The following is a 15305-nucleotide window of genomic DNA, read 5'->3' on the forward strand; positions in this document are numbered from 1 at the left end:
ATATGTTGAGGGTATACGTATGATGGTATATATGTTGAGGGTATACGTATGATGGTATATATGTTGAGGGTATACGTATATATGGTATATATGTTGAGGGGGTATGATGGTATATATGTTGAGGGTATACGTATGATGGTATATATGTTGAGGGTTTAGGTATGATGGTATATATGTTGAGGGTATGAGGGTATGATGGTATATATGTTGAGGGTATACGTATGATGGTATATATGTTGAGGGTATACGTATGATGGTATATATGTTGAGGGTATACGTATGATGGTATATATGTTGAGGGTATACGTATGATGGTATATATGTTGAGGGTATACGTATGATGGTATATATGTTGAGGGTATACGTATGATGGTATACATGTTGAGGGTATACGTATGATGGTATATATGTTGAGGGTATACGTATGATGGTATATATGTTGAGGGTATACGTATGAGGGTATATATGTTGAGGGTATACGTATGATGGTATATATGTTGAGGGTATACGTATGATGGTATATATGTTGAGGGTATACGTATGATGGTATATATGTTGAGGGTATACGTATGATGGTATATATGTTGAGGGTATACGTATGATGGTATATATGTTGAGGGTATACGTATGATGGTATATATAGGGTATGTTGATGGTATATATGTATATGGTATATATGTTGAGGGTATACGTATGATGGTATATATGTTGAGGGTATACGTATGATGGTATACATGTTGAGGGTATAGTTATGAGGGTATATATGTTGAGGGTATACGTTTTAAGGTATATATGTTGAGGGCATACGTATGAGGGTATACATGTTGAGGGTATAGGTATGAAGGTATACATGTTGGGTAGGGTTGGGTGCTTTTATTTTGGTACTATAGGAGAATAATGATATTTTATACTTATAGAAATTGAAGGCTACTGATAACCTTTGATGTGATGTGCTTCAAATTTGTATAAATCGAATGTAAAGACAGAAGAAATTCACAACAAATATGAATTATGAAATTTCCTCCTGTCACGAGCCGGTGTATCAATGTGTTTGATAAATGTCGGAATCAAATTTTGATAACTTTAAAGCCAATCATCAGTAAATGTTGCTTAATGTTTTAATGTCTAATATATCCATTCTATATATAATATATATATACGTATCTATGATGATATATTATATCATTGTCCATTATATAAATGATGTATGTTATATCTATGGCATTTATGTGCTTAGTGTTGCCTCGTATATAAAATAAATGTATTGTTACCAAGCCATGTAACCATAAATGCTGTTTGTTAACAATGTCATACATGTGTTTTTGATTAAACACAAAATCTAGTATTTTATAACCACAAAAACGAATATTTGTACGTCAATTTTTCCTTTTCATCGGCAAGTTTCACAATAAATAATAAAGCTTTAATATTTTGCATTATCATTAATGGCTATGAAACAACTAGAGATACGTCATTTTCAGAACGTCCATCCTACACTCTATCTCGTTCTCGTTACCTAACATTTTAATTTTCAACAATAAAATACCAACCTTTTGTTTATCAATTATATATTATCGTATAATGCAATATACATTGTACCCTGTACACGTGATAACAATAGTAATGAACGTAAGTATAGATATAAGTATAACAAGGTGTGATCAGCACCGTCACTTTCTGGTTTTGCTTCACTCTGTCGAGCCGCGAACTTTGCTAGGTATATAGCATGTCACGGAATTATAGGCGTTGGCTGTGAATTCTGTAGATAAACTGAAAATTCATAAGGATAACCTAGTTCGATAACCATTATCCTGTTTCCGCTTGATGGTCGATCAAATGCTCAGGGTCAGAATGTCATGTCTATACAACATAATGGTCACGTGATGTCATGTCTATACAACATACGGGTCACATAATGTCATATCATTTACAAAATACTGTCCATTTAATATGTCTCTAAAAGATATTGGTCACATTATATCATATCTGCATAACACATTGGTCACATAATATCATGTCTGTATAACATACTGATCTCATAATGTCATGTCTATATAACAAACTGGTCTCATAGTGTCATGTGTATATAACCAACTGGTCACATAATGTAATGTCTATATAACATACTGATCTCATAATGTCATGTCTATATAACATACTGGTCATACAATGTCATGTCTATATAACATACTGGTCTCACAGTGTCATGTGTATATAACCAACTGGTCACATAATGTAATGTCTATATAACATACTGATCTCATAATGTCATGTCTATATAACATACTGGTCACACAATGTCATGTATATATAACATACTGGTCTCATAGTGTCATGTGTATATAACCAACTGGTCACGTAATGTCATGTCTATATAACATAGTGGTCACGTAATGCCATGTCTATATAACATAGTGGTCACGTAATGTCATGTCTATATAACATACAGGTCACATAATGCCATGTCTGTATAACATACTGGTTACATAATGTCATGTCTGTATAACAAACTGGTCACATAATGTCATGTCATGTCACTTCATATATAACATATTTGTCACATAATATAATTTCATGTCACGTCTATATAACATACTGGTTACATAATGCCATGTCTATATAACATACAGGTCACATAATGTGATAGCATTTACAAAATACTGTCCATTTAATATGTCTCTAAAAGATATTGGTGACATTAAGTTATATCTGTATAACACATTGGTCACATAATATCAAGTGTATATAACAAACTGGTCACATAATGTCATATGTATATAATTTAGTGGAAACGTAATGTCATCTCTATATAACATACTGGTCACATAATATCATGTGTATATAACAAACTGGTCACATAATGTCATATGTATATAACATAGTGGTCACGTAATGTCATCTCTATATAACATACTAGTCACATAATGTCATGTCTATATAACATACAGGTCACATAATTCCATGTCTATATAACATATACGTCACATAATATCTAGTGTATACAACATACTAGGTACATGATGTAATGTCTATAAAACATAATAGTCACATAATTTCATGTCGTTATACTACAGTGGGCACATAATGTCATGTATATATACGAAAGGGGGCCGCACGTGATGTCAGTTAGCCTTAACTGGCACTGTCATTGTCGATGTTCACCTGCTATATATAATCACTTTTGTACATTTGTAATAATCACCTTGTATCTTCTAAACATACTGGTTACATCATATGAATTGTCACAATTTATTTGCTCTCTTTCGCATGTCATTGTTATCAAAAATTAAAAGTTACTTAATGGATACCGGATGATATTATTGGATAAAAACTACATTATTAGATTCTGGTTTAGATCATTAATTTAAGTACCATTCGGCATTTTCTGGTTCATAACGGAAATCGAAAGTGAAAATACGATTGAGCGACAGTATAATTTTGGAGAAACAGGAACTAGAAGAGAAAGCAGATATACATTCTAGTAATTTAAGAAAATTTCCGGAACTGAGCTGCTATTGAAAAAGTTGTCCATCCGTAAGTAGAGCTTATCTTTATACATTTTCCAACCTTTTTATGGTTTTTCGAGTGCTTATCTTCACCGTAGTGGTCACATAATGTCATGTCATGTAAGATAACATACTGGTCTCATAGTGTCAAGCACGTGTATATAACATACTGGTCACATAATGTCATGTGTATATAACATTGGTCACATAATGGCATGTCTGTATAACATACTGGTCACACATATGTCTATCATGTCATGTGTATATAACATTCATGTTATATATAACATACTGGTCACATAACATAATGTCATGTCTATATAACATACTGGTCACATATAATGTTATGTTATATCATGTTATATAACATAACATACTGGTCACATAATGTCATTTCTATATAACATACTGGTCACATAATGTCATCTCTATATAACATACAGGTCACATAATTCCATGTCTATATAACAAACAGGTCACATAATGTCATCTCTATATAACATACTGGTCACATAATGTCATCTCTATATAACATACTGGTCACATAATGTCATCTCTATATAACATACTGGTCACATAATGTCATGTCTATATAACATACAGGTCACATAATGTCATGTCTATATAACATACAGGTCACATAATGTCATGTCATGTGTATATAGCATACTGGTCACATAATGTCATGTCTATTTTGTATAACATACTGGTCACATAATGTCATGTCATGTGTATATAACATACAGGTCACATAATGTCATGTCTATATAACATACTGGTCACATAATGTCATGTCTATATAACATACTGGTCACATAATGTCATCTCTATATAACATACTGGTCACATAATATCTAGTGTATACAACATACTAGGTACATGATGTAATGTCTATAAAACATAATAGTCACATAATTTCATGTCGTTATACTACAGTGGGCACATAATGTCATGTATATATACGAAAGGGGGCCGCACGTGATGTCAGTTAGCCTTAACTGGCACTGTCATTGTCGATGTTCACCTGCTATATATAATCACTTTTGTACATTTGTAATAATCACCTTGTATCTTCTAAACATACTGGTTACATCATATGAATTGTCACAATTTATTTGCTCTCTTTCGCATGTCATTGTTATCAAAAATTAAAAGTTACTTAATGGATACCGGATGTAATTATTGGATAAAAACTACATTATTAGATTCTGGTTTAGATCATTAATTTAAGTACCATTCGGCCTTTTCTGGTTCTTAATAGAAATCGAAAGTGAAAATACGATTGAGCGACAGTATAATTTTGGAGAAACAGGAACTAGAAGAGAAAGCAGATATACATTCTAGTAATTTAAGAAAATTTCCGGAACTGAGCTGCTATTGAAAAAGTTGTCCATCCGTAAGTAGAGCTTATCTTTATACATTTTCAAACCTTTTATGGTTTTGCGAGTGCTTATCTTCACCGTAGTGGTCACATAATGTCGTGTCATGTAAGATAAGATACTGGTCTCATAGTGTCAAGCACGCTTATATAACATACTGGTCACATAATGTCATCTCTATATAACATACTGGTCACATAATGTCATGTCTGTATAACAAACTGGCCATATAATGTTATGTCATTTCACTTCATATATAACATATTTGTCACATAATATAAAGTCATTTCACGTCTATATAACATACTGGTGAGAAAATGTCATGTCTATATAACATACTGGTGAGAAAATGTCATGTCTATACAACATACTGGTCTCATAATGTCATGTCTATACAACATAATGGTCACGTGATGTCATGTCTATACAACATACGGGTCACATAATGTCATATCATTTACAAAATACTGTCCATTTAATATGTCTCTAAAAGATATTGGTCACATTATATCATATCTGCATAACACATTGGTCACATAATATCATGTCTGTATAACATACTGATCTCATAATGTCATGTCTATATAACAAACTGGTCTCATAGTGTCATGTGTATATAACCAACTGGTCACATAATGTCATCTCTATATAACATACTGATCTCATAATGTCATGTCTATATAACATACTGGTCACACAATGTCATGTCTATATAACATACTGGTCTCATAGTGTCATGTGTATATAACCAACTGGTCACATAATGTAATGTCTATATAACATACTGATCTCATAATGTCATGTCTATATAACATACTGGTCACACAATGTCATGTATATATAACATACTGGTCTCATAGTGTCATGTGTATATAACCAACTGGTCACACGTAATGTCATGTCTATATAACATAGTGGTCACGTAATGTCATGTCTATATAAAATACAGGTCACATAATGCCATGTCTGTATAACATACTGGTTACATAATGTCATGTCTGTATAACAAACTGGTCACATAATCTCATGTCATGTCACTTCATATATAACATATTTGTCACATAATATAATGTCATGTCATGTCTATATAACATACTGGTTACATAATATCATGTCTATATAACATACAGGTCACATAATGTGATAGCATTTACAAAATACTGTCCATTTAATATGTCTCTAAAAGATATTGGTCACATTAAGTTATATTTGTATAACACATTGGTCACATAATATCATGTGTATATAACAAACTGGTCACATATTGTCATATGTATATAATTTAGTGGAAACGTAATGTCATCTCTATATAACATACTGGTCACATAATATCATGTGTATATAACAAACTGGTCACATAATGTCATATGTATATAACATAGTGGTCACGTAATGTCATCTCTATATAACATACTAGTCACATAATGTCATGTCTATATAACATACAGGTCACATAATTCCATGTCTATATAACATATACGTCACATAATATCTAGTGTATACAACATACTAGGTACATGATGTAATGTCTATAAAACATAATAGTCACATAATTTCATGTCGTTATACTACAGTGGGCACATAATGTCATGTATATATACGAAAGGGGGCCGCACGTGATGTCAGTTAGCCTTAACTGGCACTGTCATTGTCGATGTTCACCTGCTATATATAATCACTTTTGTACATTTGTAATAATCACCTTGTATCTTCTAAACATACTGGTTACATCATATGAATTGTCACAATTTATTTGCTCTCTTTCGCATGTCATTGTTATCAAAAATTAAAAGTTACTTAATGGATACCGGATGATATTATTGGATAAAAACTACATTATTAGATTCTGGTTAAGATCATTAATTTAAGTACCATTCGGCCTCTTCTGGTTCATAACAGAAATCGAAAGTGAAAATACGATTGAGCGACAGTATAATTTTGGAGAAACAGGAACTAGAAGAGAAAGCAGATATACATTCTAGTAATTTAAGAAAATTTCCGGAATTGAGCTGCTATTGAAAAAGTTGTCCATCCGTAGGTAGGGCTTATCTTTATTCATATTCAAACCTTTTATGGTTTTTCGAGTGCTTATCTTCACCGTAGTGGTCACATAATGTCATGTCATGTTACGCCTTTATAACATACTGGTCTCATAGTGTCAAGCACGTGTATATAACATACTGGTCACATAATGTCATGTCTATACAACAAACTGGTCACATAATGTCATGTCATGGCACTTTTATATAACATACTGGTCACATAATGTCATGTCTATACAACAAACTGGTCACATAATGTCATGTCATGGCACTTTTATATAACATACTGGTCACATAATGTCATGTGTATATAACATTGGTCACATAATGGCATGTCTGTATAACATACTGGTCACATAATGTCATGTGTATATAACATTGGTCACATAATGGCATGTCTGTATAACATACTGGTCACATAATGTCATGTGTATATAACATATTGGTCACATAATGTCATGTCTATATAACATACTGGTCACATAATGTCACATTTAATGGTTTTGCGGGTACGTATCTTCACCGTAGTGTTATATAACATTAGTCACTATATTATGATCATGTATATTTTTATGTATATAAAATGTTCTTTACAATTGTCGAATTTACAATAACGTTTACCACTATAATGTCATGTCTATAACATAGATCATACTACAGTGTCATGTTTACATGTTTACGTTTAGGATGGCTGTGTCGTGTTTATGTAACATTGGTCACGTAATGTCATGTCTATATAACATCGTGTACGTAATGTCATGTCTATATATACGGCTGTGTCACATAATGTCACGGCTGTGTCTACGTATAACATACGGCTGGTCACATAATGTCACGGCTGTGTCGTGTTTACGTAGGACGTTTGTCACGGCTGTGTCGTGTTTACGTAGAACATTACAATTGCGTTATTGTGGTAAGAGAGCGATTACCGTAACGTTGTCTGCTTTCAGAGAATGTTCATCACAGTATTGTCGCGTGGACTTAGAACATGGCTGTGTTGACAGAGAAAATTACCACTACAATGTCGTGTTTAAATAGAACGATTACCACAATATTGTCGTATTAACAAAGAATTAATTAGCAATTTAGACTCCAGAAACATATACGTCTAGATACTTGTAGTGTAATTCTGTCTTTTGAAATTCACAATGACTGGTGTTATTTTTAGAAACCGCAAACCTCATGTGTGTGGGTATCCTAATACTTGATTTTAGAAAAACGGGAAACCGAAACAGAAAATAGATATATATTCTGGGAATCTGAGAAATTTCTGAAAATTGACCTGCTATAGGAAGTGTTGTCCATTCGTAAGTAGATTTTATCTTTAAACCTTTTTGAAACATTTAATGATTGTACGAGTTGTTGTGTCTGCTGCTAATAAGATGTTCCTACAGGTAGGGACAGCGTGCTAAACCACAGGGGTAGACATAACACAACCAAACACGTGGTGTCCATGTTGACGAACTGCTTTTTATTACACAACATACAGGATGTATCACTACGCCAGGCGATTATAATATTAGTGACGTACATTGCAGATTATTATCCGGAAATACATAACACGAGTATTTCACAGGAGTGTTTACAGAAAACGATTAGCAATACGTTGTCATGTTTACTCAGAACATTGTCGTGTTAACAAAACATGATCACCGCCAGTGTGGCATATTGACATAGAACGATTACCACTACAGTGTCGTCATTACATAAATCAGTCCAGTCTTATAAACAAAAAACACCAATAAATATTTGTTGCTAGCTAATTTCTATCGAATAAACCCGACAGATTATATCCCAGACAAACAGCAAAGATTTAGTTTCACCTCATAATCTATTATACATTAATAGAACAAATGTTATATTCTAATTATACGCTACAGATATCTACTAACTTGCTCACGTCTAGGGTGTGTATGTTGAGACTGCTACCGTGTCCCTAAGGGTAACATTTCCAATCAATATCTGAAAGGCAGCAGTTAATAGTTTAACGAATTGAACCACATTCATAAAAAAAAACAAAACATGTAGGAACAGTGTGTACTAATTTGAGTATGTTATTCAAAAGTTCATTTTTTTTAGAAACTTAAAAGATAAATAAAAATGACTCAACTTGTCTTGGTTACCCCAGTAAATATTGCTCGAAGCGACTTTTAACTTGCACTAAGGCTTATATGTATAACGTACCCATCCGAAAATGCAATAAAGAGATCAGCTAAAATCTAAGGTATATTTTTCATATATTTTAAGGAAATATAATACTGTTATTGAATCATAATCTTGGTATGAGCACTTTAAACAAAGCCATTTTCCATCTCGGGAAAAATCTTATTTGTTAGTACCTATCTAGAAAAATAATTCCCGTACGAATTTAAAGGAAAACAATGCAGCTAATTAGGCAATTCAAACATTATGTTAAAGAGTAGTTGTCGTACTTCAGATCATTTCAGATGGCCTCGACACAGAAATTATTGGTGGTGGCCATCGACTTCGGGACGACATATTCCGGCTATGCCTTCTCCTTCTACAATGAGTACAAACTGAACAAGAATGCAGTGCACACCACTCTTTGGCAGGCGGGAGAAGGACTAGAAAAGTCTACTAAGGCACCAACTTGTATACTGTTTGACTCCAGGCAGCGGTTTCATTCCTTCGGATACAATGCTGAAAACACTTACTCCAGGCTTTCGGATGAAGCGCAAAAACAATGCTTCTTTTTCAAAAGATTCAAAATGAGCCTTTTCAAAAACGAGGTGAGTATTTAATTTCACAAACATTTTTGACATCCTTTCTTGCCATGGTATTCATAATGTAAATACATGTCATACTTGTGATGTTGGCCTTTCAAATCAGAACGTTATCTAAATGTACATTTTCATCGTCTTTGTAAACTCGTGTCGGCCGAGAGACGACCTCGTTGTACTTCCTACTAAGACTGCTTGGAAGCAAAGACCAAATCGCGGTATTGTCAAAAACGTATTAGTTATCAAAAAGATAGCTCGGAAGAAAAACATTCAAAATGTTGCAAATACAGCAGATTTGTTTTTTATTTAATTTTTTGTTTGTTTGTTTGTTTCTTTAATAGTTGTAATATCCACAAGCAGAAGGCACGTTAAAAGTTAGTTTAACCGTTAGTTTGTTTCAATCCTCGGCCTTAAATGTTGCAGAAGCGAGGCAAATCATGTCAATTTTCTTTTCAGAATCTGAATGAAAGGACCATGATAAAAGATGTATCTGGAAAAGATATGCTGGCAATGAACGTATTTTCAGCCGGGATCAAGTACCTTCGGGACCACTTCCATGAACTGTTGCAGGAAAGGTTTAGCTCTGTATTAACAGAAGATATACATTGGGTCCTAACAGTGCCCGCTATCTGGAATGAAGCTGCAAAACAGTTCATGAGAAAGGCTGCTCTCAGTGTAAGTTGTAGCTGGTGATGAGGTAATGGACATGATTAAAGCCCTACATGTGTTTGGTATTGTTGTTTTGTTACAAGACTATACTATAACTATGAGATACGTGACAGGAATATTTTCATAATTTCTATCTGAAGTACACTATCACTATCAGATACATGACTGTCTAGAATATTTTCATAATTTCAATCTGAAGTATACGCAACGAAAAACGAAAGTTGTGATGCTTAAATTTTATTGTGAACCACTCAGTAATTTCCAAGCAATGCAGGTAGAAATAAACAAAAATAATTAAAAACAAAAACAAAAAAACAAAAAAACAAAAAACAAAAACAAAAAACTGTGGTCTTGGGGTCATGTCGTTTTCCTGAATATATACTTAATTAATAACAATAATGTGTCTCCTCTCTACTTTAGTATCAGTGTTTTGACACTTTAAATTAGTAACAAAGAGGTATTCACTGAAAAAAAAACAACTAAATTGAACAAACTTATTTGTTTTAGTATCGAATGTGACGACGATGAGCGTCAGCTACAGCTGCATGTCTGCGCATGACCCGAATGAATAGTCTTTTGCTCTAGATATTGATCTTACCATTTTGTATGTAGCAACAGGCTACGCCATGCAAACATTAAGACCAAACCGAATATTATACAATACTACTCTATGTTGTTCCAGCATACTTATGAAATAAAAGTTGAATGACCTATATCACACTTCCCCGTTAAAAGTATAACCCCTTTTCAATGCTTCTTCAGGCTGAGATAACTGAAGCTCGCCTCACGTTGGCGCTGGAACCAGAAGCTGCTGCGTTGTATTGTAAATCCAACATTCACCAGCTGGGAAAGTTCGACAAAGGCAATACTTTCATGATTGTCGATGCTGGAGGTAATATATACATTTTAATATATACATTGGTAAGCAGTTTCTTCACCGATAGCACTTTGGTTTCGTCTATAACATGGGCAGAGACGTACTGGTGGAAGTGCTTAAATCTGTTTGGTTAGCTGTTCTTCACCGATAGCACTTTGGTTTCGTCTATAACATGGGCACGTGATGTACTGGTGGAAGTGCTTAAATCTGTTTGGTTAGCTGTTCTTCACCGATAGCACTTTGGTTTCGTCTATAACATGGGCACGTGATGTACTGGTGGAAGTGCTTAAATCTGTTTGGTAAGCAGTTTCTTCGCCGATAGCACTTTGGTTTCGTCTATAACATGGGCACGTGATGTACTGGTGGAAGTGCTTAAATCTGTTTGGTAAGCAGTTTCTTCGCCGATAGCACTTTGGTTTCGTCTATAACATGGGCACGTGATGTACTGGTGGAAGTGCTTAAATCTGTTTGGTTAGCTGTTCTTCACCGATAGCACTTTGGTTTCGTCTATAACATGGGCACGTGATGTACTGGTGGAAGTGCTTAAATCTGTTTGGTTAGCTGTTCTTCACCGATAGCACTTTGGTTTCGTCTATAACATGGGCACGTGATGTACTGGTGGAAGTGCTTAAATCTGTTTGGTTAGCTGTTCTTCACCGATAGCACTTTGGTTTCGTCTATAACATGGGCACGTGATGTACTGGTGGAAGTGCTTAAATCTGTTTGGTTAGCTGTTCTTCACCGATAGCACTTTGGTTTTGTCTATAACATGGGCACGTGATGTACTGGTGGAAGTGCTTAAATCTGTTTGGTTAGCTGTTCTTCACCGATAGCACTTTGGTTTCGTCTATAACATGGGCACGTGATGTACTGGTGGAAGTGCTTAAATCTGTTTGGTTAGCTGTTCTTCACCGATAGCACTTTGGTTTCGTCTATAACATGGGCACGTGATGTACTGGTGGAAGTGCTTAAATCTGTTTGGTAAGCAGTTTCTTCGCCGATAGCACTTTGGTTTCGTCTATAACATGGGCACGTGATGTACTGGTGGAAGTGCTTAAATCTGTTTGGTTAGCTGTTCTTCACCGATAACATTTTGGCTTCCTGTTTAGATTTCCTCTTTCATTTGTACCTCGGAAGTGTAGTTGTAAAGGCTTTATAAGGCTTATGTCAGGGATTAAACTTCTAGAGGAGGTTCAACAAAGAATTTTCATAGGTTTAGAATATAAGTATACACTTGATGCCCTTTTAAAAAACATTCGATTAGTGTGAAATATGAAATTTAACGATTTATTAAATTTATGTAGCAGATCATTCAGTCAAGATTTGTACGTTCTTTTGTCATTTCTTTTTTCCCCAGATAGGTTTTTAGATTTTAAAACTTCGGGGACTTATCATCACTGACGATAGAGCCCTAAAACAACAAATCAACTGAATGATGCAGATATTATTGAGTTCTTCTGTATCTTATACTATATTTTCATTCTGTTCAGTCATATGGCTGACAATCGGGTTAGTCGTTTGTAATATTTGTTTTGCATTAAGAACATTGTCTATTTATATTCCCAGGAGGTACTGTAGACGTGACTGTGCACAAGGTTCATCTTTCTGGTGTGCTTAAGGAAATCCATTCACCATCCGGAGGGCCGTGGGGAGGGACAAAAGTAGACGATGCATTCCAGACATTTCTTTTGAAGGTCTTTGGAGTCGGTGCAATCAGGAGAATGTCAAAAACCGAAACTCTGGAGATAGAGAGGGAATTTGAAATTTTCAAACGATCTTTCGATCCAAGCGCAACAATGTCGTCTGTAAATATCCGGATTCCATATTGTTTGAGAGAATGTCTAGACGAATCCAAAGCACGTTCGCAGTCTATCAGGATACGGGGAGACAAAATGATTGTCCCACACCATACTGTGAAGACCTTCTTTCAACAACCAGTCCAAAAGATAGTAACACACATCAGGGAACTGATAAATAAACCAGGTGTGTCGTCTACCAAAGATATTTACTTGGTAGGAGGTTTTTCAGAAAACAAGCTTCTGCAGAAGGAAATAGCACAACAATTTCCATACATTCATATACACACACCGACGGAGGCAAACTCGGCTGTGATCAAAGGAGCTGTCATCTTTGGTCACGATCCAGACATCATTGGGTGGAGAATTTCGCCATACACATATGGCATAGGGAGTTGTTGTACATTTGACCACCATAAACATCCAAGGTATAAACTACGAATACTCGATGGGGAAGAATACTGTTCAGACATCTTCACAAAGTTTATAACCATTGGCACAACCATGAAGAATGGTCGGGCAACGCCCTATCAACGTTTCTGTCCAGTTTCACGTAACCAAACGGTCATGTCCATCGAAGTTGTAACATCACCCTCCGAAGATCCAACTTACACCACAGAATTAGGATGTCAAGTCCTTGGGACCATAAAGGTAAGGATTCCTGACCTTACGGGTGGAACACACAGAGAGGTCAAAGTCCGCATGATAATGGGAGGTACGGAATTACAGGTGGAGGCAGAGGATGGGAACACTGGAGCGACATATGCTGCCAAATTTGATTGTCTTTAAACAGTGCTAAACTGTTTAAACCATTTCCAAAAAATGTTATGGAAAATATACGGTTGGGAACATGTATGTAATATATAATATATATCATGATAATACAATGCCTGACTTTAAATTGGCCACCTTGTTTACTGTAAGTAAACATCAGTATTAACATGAAAGTATTGTGGATTTAGTTAGAAATGGTTTCGTTTTAGGTTGTTTTAAAGAACTATAATCACTTGTAATATACTTATTTTGTCATAAGTGTGCAATAGAAAACAAGAATGATTCTGGATTTACCAGATTACACACTTGACGCTACATAGAAAATCTGTGTATTATTTGTAAAAAAAAAAAGGTGTTAACTATAAAATATATTGCTGTTTCATACAAAATTTGTTACATTGTGTTTTCCTTACATGAATCTTTGGTTTGATTTTAAACTTTCATGGAGAATTTGATCATCATCATTTTATATACTGTTTTAGTATAAAGTACATTTGTACATCTGCTTATCCTATATGGCAGATTCAACATGGTGTATATTCATATGAGCCAAATGAACTAGCTCCTATATGACACTGCGAGACAATATGCCTAAGAAACCTCCACGGTACTTCAGATGTGGAGGTAGGATATTAAGACAATATTCCGTATTCCATACCTAACGTGGAAATTCTTCATGATGTACAGTAGTCCCTCCCTTAAAGTCCACTCACAGGACTTAAATCAACTTAATGGGGCAGTCTTTCCAGGGAGATTTGTTATCAATGAGGACTATAAAAAAACAATTGATGCCATATATACATTAATTTGCTATTTTGTTCTTGCGAATCCATTTATTATATAGGAAATGGAATCCGATACAAACTTTAGAGACCTATATTTTGGTACTTAACCTTGATGTTAAATACATGTATCAGATAAAGTCAAAACTCCCTCTCATGATCTGTCTGTATTACCAGAAGCATGTGTGAACTATTCAATGCTATCTGCTCTTGAAAACTCAATCTTTCTGAATGTTAGAACCAAAGTCAATAAGAAGCTATGATGAACCCATTTATGTGTACAAAATACAAGCCTACTCTGATGTGTGTTTTCAAAACATGGTGTTCATCATGTATGAAAGATACAACTAACCAATTATGGAAAACTAGGAAAGGCTGGACTTCAGCATTGTCAGTACTGGTTGCAGTAATCCATTTTTTTATAATGGCACAGCATTGTCTGTCTGTTATAAATATTCATTTGTCTGGAGATCTCCTTTCACAGTTGTAAACTATCTTTTTTCAAACTTGGTAGGCTTAATAACCATAACATGAAGTTGTGTGTTTTCTTTAATGATTCAAATGTATTTAAAGTTACAGTGCTTTGTTGTTTTCATATATGAATCTTGCCCAGAGGTCATCTCCCTCAATTTTCAACAGATTTCTTCAAAACTTTGTAGTCTTTATATCTATTGACTTGAAATGTGTTTTCCTAAACAGCAGCTTGATTCAGCATTTTTCAACATTTAAAATTTGTACT

General features: G+C 34.5%; 1 protein-coding gene across 1 annotated transcript; it reads left to right on the forward strand.

Annotated features, from left to right (window-relative positions):
- The first annotated feature begins 9374 nt into the window (after positions 1–9374).
- On the forward strand, positions 9375–13844 carry LOC132547982 (heat shock 70 kDa protein 12B-like). The gene is made up of 4 exons (XM_060211798.1): positions 9375–9677; positions 10125–10343; positions 11100–11229; positions 12781–13844. The coding sequence occupies exons 1-4, from the start codon at positions 9375–9377 to the stop codon at positions 13797–13799; spliced, it is 1671 nt and encodes a 556-aa protein (XP_060067781.1). The 3' UTR covers positions 13800–13844.
- The last annotated feature ends 1461 nt before the right edge of the window (positions 13845–15305 follow it).

This window comes from Ylistrum balloti, unplaced genomic scaffold, assembly GCF_031769215.1.
Source record: "Ylistrum balloti isolate Yb309-2 unplaced genomic scaffold, AGI_CSIRO_Ybal_v1 Utg369992, whole genome shotgun sequence".
NCBI lineage: Eukaryota > Metazoa > Mollusca > Bivalvia > Pectinida > Pectinidae > Ylistrum > Ylistrum balloti.